Source organism: Pezoporus wallicus, unplaced genomic scaffold (assembly GCF_028554395.1).
Source record: "Pezoporus wallicus isolate ANWC-B61680 ecotype Strahan unplaced genomic scaffold, APGP_CSIRO_Pwel_v1 contig_5767, whole genome shotgun sequence".
Classification (NCBI taxonomy): Eukaryota; Metazoa; Chordata; class Aves; order Psittaciformes; family Psittacidae; genus Pezoporus; species Pezoporus wallicus.
The window spans coordinates 9514935-9533637 of record NW_026640599.1 but is presented as its reverse complement, the minus strand read 5'-3'; the positions used below and the strand labels follow the sequence as shown (position 1 = coordinate 9533637).

General features: G+C 38.6%; 1 protein-coding gene across 1 annotated transcript in view; it reads right to left on the bottom strand.

The window, feature by feature from the left end:
- Nucleotides 1–2172: 2172 nt before the first annotated feature.
- Nucleotides 2173–18703, bottom strand: part of PHEX (phosphate regulating endopeptidase X-linked) — a 95119-nt gene continuing 78588 nt past the window's right edge. The window contains exons 16-22 of the mRNA XM_057419614.1: nt 17265–17319; nt 14114–14181; nt 12209–12339; nt 9076–9141; nt 8864–8968; nt 7118–7194; nt 2173–3606 (exon numbers count right to left, since the gene is read on the bottom strand). Of these exons, the coding sequence (XP_057275597.1) occupies nt 3504–3606; nt 7118–7194; nt 8864–8968; nt 9076–9141; nt 12209–12339; nt 14114–14181; nt 17265–17319 (605 nt within the window). The 3' untranslated portion in view covers nt 2173–3503. The remainder of the gene's footprint in view (nt 3607–7117; nt 7195–8863; nt 8969–9075; nt 9142–12208; nt 12340–14113; nt 14182–17264; nt 17320–18703) is intronic.

Genomic DNA, 18703 nt, shown 5'->3' with positions numbered 1-18703 from the left:
ATTTATGTACCTATGCAGTTTACACAGGTGAATAGCACCTCTGCTTTTTCAGAGAGCTACTTGTGTATGTAAAGCTAGCTTCTTCACAATGCCATCAGCAGAAATACAACGTACAAGGTGGTGGTTTAGCATATGATTCTATGAATTTTCAGGGTTGGGTCACAAAAAGAGGGAACAGAACAGCATGGCATGGCATAGCATATTATGTATGGAACGGCAAGGCATAGCATGGAATAGCATGGAGTAGCATAGCATAACAGGTTTACATATTTTCAGAACCCAAATAAGAGGACATGGGACAGGAGAAGGGCTTGTTCCTTTATGTCTACACAGTAGAAAATATCTCTTCAAATTTACACAGGTAAAAAATGTTTCATTCAGGTGATCCTTACCCTCCTGAGCAGTGGAGCAAAAGATTTCTGAGCCAAAAGGAAGAAACAATGCTCAATATCATGGCAAGTAAAAAAAAATTAAAGGCCCTGGGAGAAGAATATATATGATGTAGGCTCTGTTTGCATAGGTGTAATAAGTGAGCCTGATGGGAGCACAGGAAGGCATTACTAGCATACACCCAGTAGGCACAATACAAAAATAAAGCAGGGCGGGGAGTCAGGCAGAACAGGGACAATGGGTAGAGCCCCCAGAAACCATCACTGTATTTTGGCTATTTTTGGTGACCAAGTTTTAAGAATGTGTTTAATTACCTTCTGCTTTGCTTTTCAAATGGTACCTAAATATCTGACTCTAAAATGAACTTTGAATTGCATCAGTGGCTGTTTGTTTTGAGGTAAAAAGAAGGCAGATGAGGCAGGCTAGAATCCTTGCATGGACATATGCAAGACTGAAGCCCAAGGCACCAAAAAACTGAGTCAACGGCAAGGATTCCAAAAACTGGGACCAATGTGCCAGTCAGCAAGGACTTCTGGCTTTCTTGACAGAGTGTAGGCCCCTCTCAATGGCTAAAATCAGGGTGCAAAATGTGGTCATGCCCTCTCTTCCTCCCTCATAGTGCATTTCCCCCAAACCCTCCATCCCCTGGTTATTCCCCCAGCCTGGGACCAGGACCCCTGCCTGCTGCAGCAGCTGCCCTAGCAAGGATGAGACAGTTTTGCTGAGGTGCTGTGCTGTTGCGAGTATGCATACCACAGTTCAAAACCCCTTGGTATTAAACATAAAAGAAGCCTAGCAAGAGTGACATTTAAGGCAGCAAGCATCAGGCATTTTCGAAAGAAATTGCTATCCAGCACAGAGAAACAACCCCGTAAACCACAAAATTAAGGACTCTCTCTCACTGGAAAATAGTCGTGAGAGAGGAACTCTTGGAAATACATCTCTGATCTGAGAGATAAAAATAGAAAACTTAAAGCTGACTGTTGTGAAACTGGCTTTGCATAGTCCATTAGTTTAGAAAGTTTAGATAAGTGTTTGAGTTGATGTCCTGACTTTTCTGAGGACAATGACCGTATTGGTAGTACCTTTAATGGGGCCACACTGTCACTGCTGCACTTTGGGTTGTTGATCCAAAGCAACCAACATAAGTCCTGTCAGTGCTAAGGAACTTTCCCATTAATAAGAGAATTGTATCATTTTGCTCAAGACCCATTTCCTTGTTTTAGGAAAGTCTCTATAAAAATATAAAAATATAAAAAGTTTATGTGAAAAGTACCTCCAGGAAAAAAATTTACTAGTGGCTATTCAAATGACAAAGTGTAATCCATGGAATTCAGGAACAGAGCTGTCTTAGAGGAAGCAAAAGTGCTTTTCCTCTCAAGACTGACTTTTTCAGGGAAAAATTGAAAAAAGAAAGTCCTGGTACCATAAGACATAATACTTCGTTACTAAGAAGTGACAACAGTACCTTGAGTTCAGAAATGTCTCCTTCCTTCTCTCTGAAGGGTAGCTTGAGGGCCTATATCTTTCCATAAATTATGGTTCCATGATGACACCCTGCTTTATAAAGAAACAGAGGAAACTAATCCCATATGCAAAAACTTGGCTTCAGTTGAACCTTCCTCCACCTTGACAGTTGGACAATATTTAATCAATCCTTGTAAAAAAAGTGTTTATCTTGTTAACTTGCTATCTATATTATTAGAATAAAATTTTAGCAAATAGAAGAATTCATAATTTTTTGTATATATCTATTAATGTATATATATATAAGATACGTACATAGATTTGCAATAATTAAATCAGTCTAAAGAAACTCTCAATTTCAAACAATTCTACCATGTAAAAATGAATTAATGCACAAGGTATAAATAAATAGCAGTTAAATACGTATCTTTTTGATAGGGAAGAAAGGGCTGGTTTTGGTTTCCCTCCCTGCTTAGTAATAGTTATGTGTTAAAGTCCTTCTGCTGCAATAAAATGTTTGGGTTTTTTTAATGAATATTGTTAGAAATCAAATTAAAAACTCAACTGGCCTGCATGTATATTGTATTTAAAAGTTCTCTGCTTCTGAACTGAACTTTTTTTATTCAGACAAGTTGAATGCTGCTGGCCCTGCTTTTCAGGCAGATATTCTTTCATTAAAATCAAAAGCCACCCTGCCCTGTCTAGAACACGAGGACAAACATGCACACTACTAACATTCCTCTGTAAGACCCAGACACTAAGAAATTCCTAGATTAAAACTGGTATAGTATTTCAGGCTTAAAAATTAATGTAGGTGAAGCTACCTTCAGCACAAGATAAAAATCGTTCCTTAGGAAAAAACTGCCCACACTGTAAATAGGAATAAGTGCTGTAATGTTTCTAAGTACCATGGTGCTGGGAATTCCCTCTGCAAGCCTCTGATTTTCACCATACATTGTTTTTTATCATAAGCTGTTCTAAAATTAGAAGAGGCTATGATCGGACAAGTATGCTTTCTGTTTAGTCTTAGCAGATGGAAACCGTGAGGTGCTTTCTCAGTTTGAAACTGTTCCAAAACCTAAGGCACTAATCTGACATATTAAACCTAATTTATATAAAGTCTTGTGTGCCTTTACATCATGCAACATCATTTATGGCATGCTGGGCAGTGACGGTTTAAGTTATGAAAATGCTGTATCACACAGTAGATCAGAGCTGCTTTATAGCAGGTCTCATGAATTCCTTCATCCAGAAAGAATAAATTTTGTGTGGGAGCATTCTGCATAGCACCCCTGCAGAGCAATAGATTAAAACTGGATTTTAGCATGTGTCTTTGGCCCAGCTATAAATCAGGAATTAGAATTGATAATGGCAGTTACCCATCAACAGCAGTGCAACTGAAGATGAGAGGGAGTAGTTTTATGGATAAAAAAGAAAACCTATCCTCTTCCATTTTGAGTGTTTCTAGGCTTTGAATAGAGAGTGATTAGATCCATGCAGGTAATGAGCATAGATAAGGTGATGCATTTGAAGTAACAGCTCTCCAGGTTGCAAAATGTTATTCTGAAACTCTAGCAGCAGGCTTGAGCTCAGGTGCAGCGATTCACATTGCAGACCCCTCTTGACAGAAGACCTGGAATGGACGTCTACCACAGCCGGCAGGATCCTGCCCCTCGGTTCATTGTTGTATTTGTTGGGCAATTGAAAGCTTTACGGAACTCTTCAAAGTTGCTCATGGCACCGATAACTCTGCAAAGAAAAGACAGAAGTGATTGACGTGCAGACTGTCTCTGGTTAAACACCACAGGCGTGTGTGTGTTTCACTGTGTTGACTTCAAGTTTAATTTTCAGGCTTTCCATATAATTTTTCAAAAAATAAACCCCAAAAGTTCAGAAGAAGCAAGCCCAGTTAATGTGAAGATAATATTGTTCCATTCACTGCTTTGAGAAGCATCTTACTTTGCTAGAAACTTGACAAAACAATTACACCTTGAGGGTACTGTGCCATTTAGAGCAATTTGACCCTTGGCAGCAGAGGTGGGAGATCAGCAGTAGCCTTGCAAGGTGGAATCCTTTTTCTAGTACCTGCCAAAATGCTGCAGTCCAGCAAGCAAGAGTGTGTAAAGACACATCACGGCTGTGCTAGAAGTGGTTTGATTTGGCTCATGCCAGCCAGGTTCTTGTAACAACATCCTCTGTCCACCTGTGCACACACACACACACTGGCTCCCTGGGACTTTGCAGCCTGAAGTTGGGGGCAAAGGGGAGCAGACAGAGCCTCTCTTGTTGGCTAGCTCAGCCTTACCTTGTGAGCATCTCAACTCCTCTGACATTTTGGAAATACATTTTCTGAGGCTTCTGCCCTGACCAGCTCTCAAGCTCTATTGCTTGCACCACAGATGGTGTGTTACTGAAAGAGCAGCACATCACTGCCTCATGCAAGCTAGACAATGTGTCTGCACCCGAGACTGGCACTTTCAGGCACAGAGGAAGAGCTTGCTCTTTGTATTCAGTCATCCTTGGCTCCTGCTTTCATGTCTATATTATTTGATGCTGTCAGAAGGTGCTATTTTACCATTGCTAGTTTGGGATTTTGGTGTTTGCTGATTTTTCCTATGCTTTTAAATAACTTGGAATTTACTAACCTGAAATATGTTACAGTAAACAGCATTCTGAGTTAAAAGCAAAGAAGTATTGACTGAGACATTAATTGTATGTTTTTTCACCCCCCTTGCTATGCAGTGGGAAGGTATTTTTCTCCATTGCAGACAATCAGCTTCTCAGTGTAGCTCAGCATGGTAGCAAACATTCTTACTATATTGATAGACTTTATGTGAGTAAGAAAATTTGCAGTCAGCTGGCACAAAAAATGTCTAAAGGTCAGTTTTTTAGGTAGAATTACAAAGAAAGAAGATATATGGTTTTATTATAACAACATTGCAAATACATATTCAGGGACTGGAACAACAAGAGTTGGTCATGTAGAGCTGCTGCTGAAGTTGGTGGGAGTTCTGCCTGCCATGCCAGGGATTTTGCTCTGAAACTGGCATTCAACTACAGTGAAGACACACGTTAATACTGAAAATATTAGAATATAGTCAGAGAAAGATTATAACATGCCCACGCACCTGACTTTTCTACCCATGGTTTGATACTGTCAGAGATTAACTGTGGAGTCAGAGTGGGTTGTCTGGATTTCATCCCATTGAACTACAGTAGAGACGCTTTCCCCTGCATGGGTCACCCTGAGCTCCCTTGGTGGTCAAAAAAAAACATGTACTTGCAAAGTCTAAGTAATCTAAACTTATTACTTACAGAAAGATGATAGATATCAATATATTTCCACAATGCCTTTTCTTCTTTTTTGGCTGTGAAAACCTTGAGTGACTAGCTCAGATGGACAGGCCTATGCTCAGGATATGTGTTGCTCATCTCTTACGGCTTTTATAGTTACTTTTTATAATTACTTTAAAAAGGACTGTTTGGGTTTTTTGGATAGCAGGAGCTATCAATGTTGAAACTAGCTGTACAGCTGTGACACTCATAATGGTCTTAGAATATAAAGCTGAAGGAAACAGATAATATGATTTGTTAACCCAGTTGATATGATTTGCAAGAACAGACAAGCATCACAGTTTCTCTTCATGTCTGAAACAGAAGCCTGTACTGAGTATCTTATATAAAAACTAAGAAAAAGTTTTGTCTGTATTTTCTAGACCCCAAATTAATCTAATTTTCTATGGAATTTTCTTTTGTTAGCCTGATTCCTTCATAAGCTTTCCCCATGAATGCTCTCTCCCCAGGCTTCCCTGTATATTTTGGGATTTGCTCCATCTCATGGGAATGTAGCTATATAATGATTCAGAATATATAATCATGTGTATAGGTAAATAGATCTGAGGACTTTAAAAGGCAAGAGATGGTTATTTTACCAAAATCTTGCCAAAGGTAGGAACCATTGAAAATATACCAATCTGTAGGCTGGAGATCAGCCTGAGACTTCTGTCCTCATTGTCATGGTGTACTTTCAATTGCTAAAAGGCATGCACCTTTGCAGGTTTCAATGCAGAGTTTACAAGTCTACCAAGACTGAGCATACACATCTGCAGCATTAGTTTATATTAAAATTTTTTGTATCATCATGTTTCCAGTTTCATTATTCCTTAACCCATTCTGGTTATAAGTAGCCTAAGGCGTGTTATGCATGCCAGTTTTGTATCTTCAGCTTTGATACGGCTGTGTCCAGGGAATATTTCAGAGTGCCTGTGAAGCAACTCCACAGCTGCCCTGTGAAGGCACTGTTGCTATTTCTAGTTTACCAAGAGAGAGCTGAGGCAAAGAGGGCTTTTATCACCTAAAGTAACCCACTGAGAAGGTGGAATCCCAGCTCCCTCTTTAGTCAACAGAAAGCAGCAGGAATTTCCAGAAGGCAACTAATCCAGTGTATTAGAGATACCTCCACTATGAATCAGCTTGGGAGTTAACATCCTTCCTCCAAATACAATGGTAATGTAGCACTCAACTGAGGATGAACACACAATTAAGTAAATGCAACCAATAAGAAACTCAACAGAAACAACTAGCTCTTGGTTACACAAACTCTGTGGAGAAGTGGAGAAACAAACATTGGCTTCCTAATTCTTATGTAGTCTTTAAACCTTCCCTCTTTTCCAGCCTCTCCTTCTTGGGGTTCATGGATATCTGTGGCTGAGTAGCCTGTGGGAAGCCTTTTGGGCAAAGACACAGACACTTTGTTATGGCAGGACTATCACAGCTCCTGCAAGCAAAGTGTATATTGAAGACCGGTTGAAGAGTTTAATCTCTAACTGAATTTACAGGGCATGTTTTGCTTGCATTATCAATATAATTCATGGTAATAATTTTAAAGCTTTTAATGAATCCAGGAAGATTAAATCAAAGACCCTCTTAACATATATAACTAGAATTGCACAGGGGGAAAAAAAATAAAGATGAGACATTTTAGATACTCAGGCCATGATTACAGGATATTACAGGGATCAGAGTGTGTTCTGGTTCAACTGCTTTTGAAGGTACATGTAAGCCCTTCATTTTTACAGAAGAGCAATTGTAATAGCACTAGATAACCTAATAAAAACAGCTCCATTTCAATCTAACCTGAGAGCACATGCTAATTTTGTGTTTGCTTTTAAACCTCTCTTTAACACGCTAAATATCTGCACTTTGTGCTGCAGTGACAGGTTCTATATGCACACTGACTAAATGCATTATTTGCACTTACCTGAACTCAGGAGGGCTGTGAGCTCCAGTATATATTTGCTCTCTTGCAGATTCTGGTCTAAAGGAGTTGCATCTTACCTAATAAAAGACAAAAAGCAGAAATAAACATGTTATCTGGGATGACTTCATAACAAAGCAGAATGTAAGGCCACTGTTTTTAAGATGCCTATTACTTACAGAATGCACAAAATAGAAAACCACCACAAACTTGCGTTTTGTTTCACCTTTGCTAACTTGTAGGTTTCTGTTGGCATATTCTCTTGGTTTTCAAATCCTGCAATGGATCCAGTCTTCATCCACTGTTATTCTTCACCCACTCATTCCCATCGTTGGCTCATAGCCACTTTACTAGTTCTTTTTCTGAATTTCTCTTCAATGGTAGCTTGCTTTTCAGCTTGTGCTGCAGCACCTTATGCCTTAATAATTTTAATAATTACCAAGCCTCCTTCTTTGTCTCAAAGCTATTACACATAATGGTGCTTATCATGTCTAGAATTGCAGCTATATTACCTGATGTATTTGTTCCATGTTGGAATGTCAGTTCTTTTGAAATTACACATTTTTCAAGTTTATACCAGTGGTACCCAATTTACTATTCCTGATACAATACTTGACCCAATTGTAACTAACCATAAAACAGGCTAGAGAGAATATTTGCACATCTGAATAATTCCTCTTATGCTGTATCCATTACATGAAAAATTCCCATTTAACCAGTCTCCACCTTAACTAAGCTCTGTGCTGAATGTTTCTTATTGACAACATCCTTTAAGCCAGACTGCCCATGAGATATGCAGACTTCAGTACAATTTTGCCTGGCTGAAGACAGCCCTGGCAGTTTGAATGAGTCTGTTGGGTGACTTGAGCTCTGTGGAAATAAGCTGAGCTCAAGGGTAACTGGCACACACTGCTATCACTGTGCATGTGCTTCCCATCAGAGGGTCCACTGGACATATGATTCCTGCAGCGGTCCTGTGAGACCCCCAGATCTTCCATATGGCTTCAAAGTTTTCTTGGAGAAAAACTGACACAGTGTGAAAGTCAACTCAGCCTAAAGGACCTAACTGGGGTCTTTCAATTGGTCAATATTGTCAAACTGAAATGGCCATAGACACATACACTGCCATACTGACTCTCAGCAGAGAGACAATTTTTCAGCCAGAGTTGGTTGTACTGCTTGCATTAGGTCATGTTTCTTCAGTTTTGATGATTAATTTCTTCAACTGGTGGGCAGTTTTATAGCACAAGTTTCACTTCTTATATGGGGTGTTTGTCCTGACTCTTAACCAAGTAAATAATTTCTGATTCTCTCCTTTGTTCTACATGTTTGTCTTTAAAAAAATCACATCTCTTATCAAAGTTTTGCAGTCTGTAGTGGAAGCATTCAGAAACTGCTGCATATTACAAGCATCAGAAATCTGGGAAGCTAAAATAGGAAGAGGCTCAGGAGTCAATACATGCAAAAAGACTCTTGTAGTGGAGGAAAGCAGCAAGAGGAAAGAAAGCTGCTCTGACAACACTGAGCAAAACCAAGAACAATTTTAGCAGTTCTGGCACCGCAGATAGAAGAGGACAAAGACAAAAAAAGATAAAAGAAATAATAGTCCTGGAAAAGCAAGTCTCTGCTTATAGCCTGAAAAGTCTTGATTTGACTGGTGTAGATTATTGAAACAAAGCAGTCTCATCTCTGCACTGCCAGCTGTGCAGGTTAATAGATGGGGATTTGAAACACATTTGTACTACTCACATGGGCATAACTCAGAAAGAAAAGCTGGTTGTGTGTGAACTCAAGGCCTGGCAGTAAAGGCTCTTCTTCTCCTCCCCTCTTTTCTGTAATCCATCTCCTGTATGCCTGATAAGAAAGATATACTAAGTGCCTTTCAGCAGCATGGAGCCTAAACAGCTTTTTCCTTTTTTTAAGAAATAATACCATGTTCCAGATATTTTTCATGTACTTACCCTGAAAGCCTCTCGCAAACCTCCATTATCTGCAATGTTTTCTGCCAAAGTCCTCTTGCCTTTCACCTGGCAGAGTGAAAGGACATCAGTCATTTGACCCATTTCTGAACTTCCTTCTTGATGAACTTCAAGAAGCAGGGGAAAAAATAAAACAAGGCAAGAACAACCTGAGCCAATTTCAACACCATATCTCTGGTTAAGAAAACTGGGTTTCAATGTGAAAACTTGTCAGTAAACAATTTTCTGTGATGAGTTATCCTGGCTCTGGTCCTAGATCTCTGTAGCACAAAATGTAATACATAAAATACACTCAAGAATCCGTCCTTGATCTTTGATCTGAGCACCAGTAATTTTCCCCTGAAGACTGATTTTATCTGATTACTCATGAGATCCACTAGCCCCTTTCTTAAACTTTTACCTAAAAGGTTATATTTGTTTCTCTACATAACTCTTCATGGGATGTTAAAACTAACTATATTATATAAAATTATTGGCACGCTAAAATGACCTTTAAGTCATAACATAAACCAGCATAATTAAAAATAACTGTCTGAGACAGAACTGAAATTGATTCAGTGCTCTAAAAATAGCTGCAAAGGAGATTTTCCCCAGTATTAATTCCAAAAGCAAGAGCAATAGCAACAAGAATATATCGTGAGAAGCAGAGCTATCTAAACTTTGTGAAAAAGCCAGTCTCCCGGTATTACCAAGTGCAGTATCATTATGAAGAAATCCTCATTTCTGCAGGTGCAGCTTTATCTCTGATCACCGGGCCCATTAAAGTCTTAGTGCTACTAAACTGTATTTGTAAGCAGTTTTATTTTCTACTGTGCCTCAAATAAGCACAGTAACAGAGCAGTTTTGAGTAGAGCTCTGAAGGTCAATGCTGGCCTGCAGATGCTCTGACGATAGGATCTCCCATGTTGCAGGGATGAGTATAGGAGGGGTTGGCATCAGTACTCACCTTCATTTCAGGACAGTAAAGGGGAAAATGGAGAAGAAGAAGTAAAAGGATCTAGGGGACACCCAGGCACATGTGCACAGCCCCAACAGTCAGAGCAGACAAGCACCCAGACTGGACTCAAGGCATCTTCCTCAAGGGTGTAATAGAGGAGGTATGGGAGCAGTGGAGGAAAGTGTAACCCTTTCCTATCAGCTCTCTCTCCCCTCAGGAGGCTGGAGATGGAGGTGGGAGAGAGGCTTTTAGGATAAAAGGGGCTAGGACAGCAGGGAATACGCACACACTGCCTTTTTTCTGGCCTACCTACTTATGCATTTTTTCCCACAGCAGGCTTGTGAAGTAGACTGATCTAGAGCATAAGATAAGAGTAACCCAGCAGTGGCACTTGGGCCATAGGTCATTTTAATAAGTGGAAGAAGTCTTTCTGCTCATCTCAGGCAGCTCTGGGTCAGGTATCTGAGACTACTCTGTACAGACAGTTCGTGACAGGGCTCAGGGACATGATAAACCCTTTATTTGATCAGATGACTTCATGTGATTATTGCACTCTGAAGCTATTTCTGTATCCACTTTTTCTTTCATTATGCTTTTTTTCTGGAGACATTTTTATTGCAACTCAATGAGAAAGAAGAAAAGTAAATAGCTTTCTTGAGCCATGAAAAATATGTGTACAGGGGTAAAATACCTGTAGGAAATCGATGTAAATGACAGACAAAAATAAATTAATAAATAAAAAAGCTCTTTGCATACATACCTCTTTATACAGGAGCTATAAAATATGGCAGAAAATATGAAGATTCTTCTATCATCTAAAAAAGTATTTTAATATATCCCATGGAAATAGGAGGAAAAAGCTTTGCAGATGATAAAGCTGTGGATAACAGGATCTCTCTAGTAAGCCCATCCAAAGAGTTCAAAGGCAGTAGCTATATTGGAAGGGAAACTCAGACCTACCCATCTCAAGAAACACCATAGAAGGTAAATGGGATGGCCAAGCCAACGGCAGGAGCCCTTGGTGAAGGTTTTAATGACCTTCTTTAAATGGAATTTTTGTATTAACTGTTTTTGTCCTGGAGACATTCAGGAATGAGCCTGAGAATTTTTAGTTGTAAATTGGCTTATATGAAGTACTTCAAGACTGAGTTGTTGGACTTTAGACTGAGCTACAATATGGCTTTGTTACTGTCGAGACTAATACAAACAGCCTAAGGAAAGTGTTAAGGCTAAGCATTCGGTGTGTCCTCTCTATTCTTAAAAGACATAATTGTATTTCTGATTCTAAAATGTAAGTAAAAGTGGTAGAATTAAGTAGGGGGTGGGGTATGTGTTTTTTCCTGAAAATTAAGATTAAAGTCATGTCCCAGCTGGGAATTGGAACTTTAGCTATTAATTTCTTGAGGTCAGGGATTTAACCTGGTTTAACTTCATCTTAGACACTTCTATAATGTGCACATTTTCAGGGAAGCCCATAGCTCTGATAGACAGTGAAACAGAAACCATTCCTTTGCACCTTCTTTCTCAATCTTTTTCTGTGAGCTACTGCTATCATACTCTTTCATTTGAGATACAAACTGGGTCTGCATGCACACATGGAAGAAATAGCAGGAGTTGAATCTGAAATAGAGTTTATGCATCCATTTTATAGCTGTAATAAATAACAGGAGGAATTGCTAAAGCAATCTATAAAACATGATATTATGTTCTTCTTTTTAAAAAGAGTGACTGCTCAGTTTTCATTACAGACCTCATCTTCAGAAGACATTTAACATGCTCACTGTAATTAGACCAGCCCTGATGGGTGGCTTCATCTTCCTCCTCTGATTCCAAAATGATATGATGTGGAGAAGTGGTTTAACCCTGTCACCAAGGTGTGGCTAGTGGTATTTGACTGGACTAATCAAATCTGACAGACAATTTTTATCACAATTATTCATTTCAAAAAATGATTTGTTGTGAGAAATGAAGTTGGTAGACTAATATCCCAATATACTGGGATTTATAAAAAGATAATTTAACACCCCCCCCAAAAAAACCAAAAAAAAACCAAAAAAAAAAAGCCTCACAAAAAACCCAAAACAAAACAAACAAAAAACCCAAATAAAAAAACAAAACAAAACAACAAAACCAAACTCCTTGTGCATCATTGCTTTCAATCACTGGTATTTTACATACATGTAAGCCAGCTCTCTTCCAGTAGTAATTAGTGTACTGATTAATCATGCATTTTGTTTTCTCTTTAAATTTTTCTTCAGAGTCAGTTGTCCACCACGGGTCTAAATTTCCATTTTTGTCATATTTACGACCTTAAAAAAAAAAAGAAAGAAAGAAAACAAATGGTTTTATAGGAGAAAACCCCATAGTTTTCCAGTTTTGGAATCTATCACCTGTACAGAAATTAGATGCTAATGTACTCATGCAAGTGTGTATACAAAATGTATAAGATCAATGTACAAAATCTTGATCCCACTCAAGTCAGTGGTGAAAAGATGGTGTTCTATTTATTGTCATAATTTCCATGTTTAGAAAGAAAAAAATAGCAATGACTAATGAGTTCTATATTTTATAATTACATAGTGTAAGAGGCATATGAGCTTTCTTGTAAGTATAATTGTATTTTTCATCCTCAGCCCATATGTCTCTGTTTCTGCAAACCTGATGATAACTAATTTGTTCTTAATTAATTATACGCTTGACCAGAAACAAAAAAAAAAATCCATTTGACGGAAACTTCTGAAGTTTCAATTTTTTGCCTTGCAGCAAAACCAGAACATTTGAATCCTATTCAAGGAAGCAAGGAGAATACATACATCCAATTCCCTAGGCTGATGGTTACAGCAATGGCTCACGGAAAATGGGGACTCAGGTCTCTGCTCTATCGCATTTGTAGGAGAGTAATCTCCATCATGTCTCCAGCCAGTCAGACACAAGACACAAGATATGTTAGGACTTCTTTCTGAGAGCAGGTTTAGCTGTCCGTGTGGACACAGACTTGCTCTATGATTTGAGTCTTCGTTACGACTGCAGGAAAGGGAGGTAGGGAGAAACCAGTAGACATGATACCAAGTACTGAAGATGCTTTCTTTAATTTTTTTCTTTCCTTATTTTTTCCCTATTAGTTCTCTTGTCCAAGACGACAAAATCCTTACAGATGTATTTTATTTCTATATTCAGAAGGTAAGAGCCTGGGCAAGAGGCAGTAGTCTGCTTAGGGTGTCAAATCTTATGCTCCTTTCTAACAGGCTGGAGACATGATGGAGATTAGATAACCTACAAATGAGACTCGAGTTTGGAAGAAATATTTCTCCGTTCTAGAGTGTTTGCTGACACAAAACATTGCATAGCAGCGCCAACAGGATACAAGTTTTCCCTTTTATTGTTTAAAAGGTATTCAATGTGATGAAACATAAGCAACTTAGCTCACTAGTTAGGCAGTGAGGCAGAACCCCCTTTTCCTTAAACTCCCTGTGTTTTCAGTGGAAAGAGGTTTCTCTTGACAATGAGTTACAGTGGAATGTCAGCCACTCGGAACTGCTCCCCGGAGGAGGAGGAGGTTTGTGCTTCTATCTCTCCTCCCCACCTTCTCTCTCAGGAGCCTGATTTTAAAAAGAACTTTATTGTGATAGCCAAAGTTAGATGGTGGTAATGCCCTGCTCCACCCAGTTTTTCAGGGCAGTTGGTCTGACATTTTTAGACTATTTCTTTTTTCTCAATTATATATATATATTTTGCAACAGGTTTTCTGTTCCACTTTTGTTCCAGTGTTGTATTTTAATATTGGTACATAATCACCTCTTGGAAACAGTCAAAACTTAAATGAAAAAGTTTCTTGGAAGTCATTTTCATCAATCGGAAGTTATCTCTTTACCCTTCCCGCTCTCCCCAGCCAGGACTTTCTGAGTCTCTTAGTTTCCATTCAAGATAAGCATCAAACTTCTGGCACAACTTACCAAAAAAACCCTCCATTCAGACAAGCAAGATATTGTAAACAAATTTAAAGATACAACTTTATAATTTCATTCTTTTTTTTTTACACAATTCAGCACTGTTAACAAAAATAAAATAAAATAAAATACTCACCGTTGCTATCAAATCCATGAGTGAACTCATGGCCAACAATTACTCCTATGGCACCGTAGCTTAATGACCTGTAACACAAAGAAACAGTTTCCTCAGAAAGTGTCCACACTCATAAATGTTAAAGGACAGCAAAGATGACTATTTATTTAAACTGGAGGAGGGGAATGGGTCTAAAAATCATACCTGCACAATTTTGACTTAAAGTTGTTGAAAGCCTGAATGTTAAACTCTTACTTCTTTGAAATCAACCTTTAATATAAAACTTTAAAAAACATTCTTCTAAACAATACCCTTATTGGCATCATGTGAGCTCCAAAATGTATCCTTCAGCTTACAGCATTGTGAGTATCCTAACTAAGAATGGGACAAAGTTACAGGTGAAATTATTCTCTTAATATCATAATGAAAAAATAATAAATCAAAGACTGCAACAAACAGACTTGCAAGCGACTGACGCTGGTTTGTAAGGCATTAAGCAGATCTCCTTTCAGTCTTAAAAAGAGAGTTCAGGCAATTTCCTTGCACCTGCCGAGGAATAGGACATGATCTATAGCCAGGTCTAATGCACTGGTGAAACAGAATAGAAAGACGTATTTTGCATTCCTGATTGACAATTACTTATATTTTTCTTGTTATATCTAAATAAACATACATCTGGGAGAAATCAGGATGGAAGAGGGAAAGGTTCAGGGCTTTTTTTATATAAATGCAATGGATACCATGGAATGAAGTGATCTACAAAATGCATCTTTCATATGTTATGTTGTTCTTTGTGATTTTATTTATTTCAGTTATTAAGATGCCATACTTCAAAGTAGCTTATAGTTATAGTATTTCTAACACATTCTATAGAAATAAGAGAAAGGCAGAGGGTTTTGAAGTAACATGTTATTACTGGACCTAATGATCCATAGCACACTAATTACTCATCTAAGTCATGCCCAAAAAGTATTATTTAATTCCCCCTTCTCCCTTGACAATTCTTCACTTTATATTTTTTTTTCCTGAAAAGTAATTTGCATGTGATAAAGTCTTCACTACTGTTTTTTTTCCCCCAAGTACTATTGCAAACCTTTACTAAAATTATACATTTCAGGAAAGATCATCCTTTTGTGCGATAAATTTGTAATCTTGTGTAGCACAGAGTGATAATTACCCATACTAAATGTAGTATTTAAGACTTGTTTTCTATATCTGAAGTCATTATACAGGATCTTTTGCAGCTGGAGAAGTATGAAAAGAATGGCACAAAACACATAAAGAGGCCAAGAAAAAACAACAAGCCCTAATAAAAAATATATTTCATTTTTCCTCTAGGCTACCCGGTCATCACAAGCGGCAAGGACAAAAATACAGGCTAGTGCCCAGGCACTCTTAGGGTTCCCCCCAGCTCCAAAAGACAGGGTGAAGTTTGGGATGAATTTTGGTCTTTTCTTCTGTGAACCCCTGTTGCATTTTGTCCAGCAACAGTTTTGCTAGAAATGCTCCCAGATCTGTTCATGCTCTTCACTTCTGAGGCACAGCTGGACAGAGATGGATGGGATTATGTGCAGCCTGACAAGTACCACATGAAAGGTGAACTTTCTGGGTCTGGGGAAGCTCAAGAGGACTGTAAGAAAGCTACCAGCTCAGGTAGTTTGAAGTCTATTTCAATATGCCTGACACTGAAGACTCCTAACTATGAATTTGAATGATGTTTTGTTTCATGTACTGAGATGTGAGGTGATAGCTTAGCTTCCCTTTATGCAAATAGATGCAATTGTTTTACAGTGATTATGCTGGAACTGGACACTAAAATGCCACTAAATGTTAAATATTTGCTAAATTGGTTTTCCAGCAAGTGCTGATGACTTTCTGATGATTTTTCTGTTCCAGTGCCATGTACTGTTTCTTTTAAGCAGACAGAAAACAGATCCAGAATATTTCAAGGACAAAAAGCAATCTGTTGTCTGATATAAACCAGCTACATTTGTTTACTAAATTTCATTCTGATACATACTCAAGCAAAACCAATTTAAGCTAAGGTAACCTTTAAAGAAGAGAAATGAACAAAGTATAATTCTTTGAAAGAACCACAATTTTATCTCTATCACAGAAGGTCAGGGTACAGAGAAATCTCTTCAGAAAGCAAGGCTAGAAACAGGTCTGCAATACGTACAGCAGAAAATAAGTTCACCTTAACAAGAAAGGACTTTCTTCAATCCCCAATTACCACTTAGAAAGTCACCTGGCTCATAAGAATTCTCTTTGAATGCAAATTCATTTGTTCCTAAACTGAATGTGTCTTTCTACATATATTGCCAAATATCCTGTTTACAAGGATTGGAAGATGGCAAACCCAAAATGTTAAAAAATTCTGATTTTTTTTAAAGAAAGATTTATTAAGGATATTCACCATTAGCTGACTTTATATAACTGCAAAATAACCTTCAGAATCTGCTGTCAGAAACTTTTCACTGTCATATCCTGGCCTGAAATTAAAAGATATTGAACTGCATAAAAGCAGTGACTTTTCAAAATTAAATACATGTGACCTATAATTATTCTTCTTTGGCCATAGTAGCACATGAGCCTGCTCAGTCAATTGCTCATGCACATGGAGATATTCTCATGCACCTCAACAGGCACAGATGAAAGCCCAATGTTAATCTTAGGTATTAGCAGAAAATGAACAATAAACTGACAATAAATGGCTTCTCGGGGTATTCACTTCTGTTCAGGAAGTGTCAGCTATCTGATTTACAATTCCTTTTAATACCTGCCATGTGCACACTGCTACAACTGCATGCTATAGCACTGAAACACATCCACTCGGGTGCATTTAATCATCAGTTCCTGAGAGAAATCAGTCATCAGTTTAAGACAACAGCAACATAGACAGCTCCCAAGGGTAAGAAAAGTTATCCCACAAAGCAGCACTTTTCAAAGTATGTTTTTTCAATAGTAAAAGCAGGATGCAGCAGGGAAGAACTCACAGCCCAAGGGCCAAGCTTTCCCTACAAAATGACAACGCAAAATTCCTGTGCACCACTTGTTAGTTGTCTTCAGCAGAGTAACCTTCTTCTCCATGCCCTCTTCTTTGTCTGTATGTATTTCAAATCCCTGTTATTCCTCATTTCCACTGTATGAGATTCCCTGATGCAGTACTTACCTAGGATACTCTGTTCCCCAAAAGAAAGGCTTTTGAAGTTCTCCTGCTGGGAATCCTGCAAAACAGCAAAAATGACAGGGAGTTCAATACAGCTGAATAATAGCTGTATATCACAAGACCCAAGGGTTTAGATTTTATGACCTTTTTTTTAGCTTCAGAAGGTTTTGCTAGAGGAGCTTTCCCCAGGTGGTAGTTTCAGAGTGAAGTAGAGAGGATCTTTGAGAAGAAACAGAGATCCTCCCTTCCTCAGGACCACAATGGTAACAAGATGCTGCACTGCAAGAACCTAATTTTCTTCCATGGCTACATACATGTGAAAGTGCATGTGTACCTATGAATAAACACCCAGTGTTTCTTGTGAAGAAAATTGTTGGGTTGCCCTGAGATATGCTGACAGATCCACAGGCAATATATATATAAAATACAACAAGAATTCAGAAAGTATTAGCTTAGTGAGGCTTCAGTGCAGCAAGAGACTGCTTCAGGGTATGAAAGTGATAAAAAGTAAGCCTTATTCTATTCATTCTATGAAAATCAAAGGTAAATGAACATAAACTAGTCATCTCATCATAAAAAGCTGGTCAAGGAAACTGTTCCCAGGATTTACTCCATCTTGTACACAGGGACTAATGTGAGGCTGACTAACCTGTAGTTCCCTGGGTAGGAGGTAGGAGTGATATTTGTTTTTTTCAGTTCTCAGGAACCTTCCCAATCACCACAACCTTTCAAAGATAGTCAAGAGTGGTCTCATGACGACATCACGAGCTCTTTTAGCACCCAGGTGAACCCTGCCAGATCCAACAGTCTTGTGTCTGCACAGTGTATTTAAATGCTCCCTAACCACCTTCTCCTCCACTGGGGGGAAATCCCCTTGATCCAGATTTCTGCTCTGGTCTCAAGGGCCTGGGATTCCTGAAAGCCAGTCTTACCAGTAAAGACTGAGGTAATAAAGGCATTGTGTACCTTGGTCTTCTCCATGTCATTTGTCACCAGGTCTCCTGCCCCCATTCAGCTGCGGGACCACGTGTTCCCTACATTTTCTTCTTCTGCTGCTACACTTACAGAAACTTTTCTTGTTGCACTTCATATCCCTAATAAGATTGCAGGTAGGCTTTGGCTTTCCTAACCCTGTTTCAGGACCTTTGGACAGTGACTCTTTGCTGAACTTTCCCCTTTCCTTACTGCTCGGGAGCACAGGGACATTTCAGGCAGCGGAGTACATCTGTTTCATTTCAAATATTTCACTCTGTATTTATGCTGATCTTGAAGCTCTGACAGCACTCTGCACTGGACTATTTTTAACTTAATTGAAGGTTTCTAGCTTCATTTTATCCATTATATTATTTTTGACCTCTCTCCTCAGCAAGGTGCTATAAAGGTTGTATTTCAGGTATGAAAGTTTGGGGGTTTTGTTCAATTTTACGAGGGCTTTACTGCCA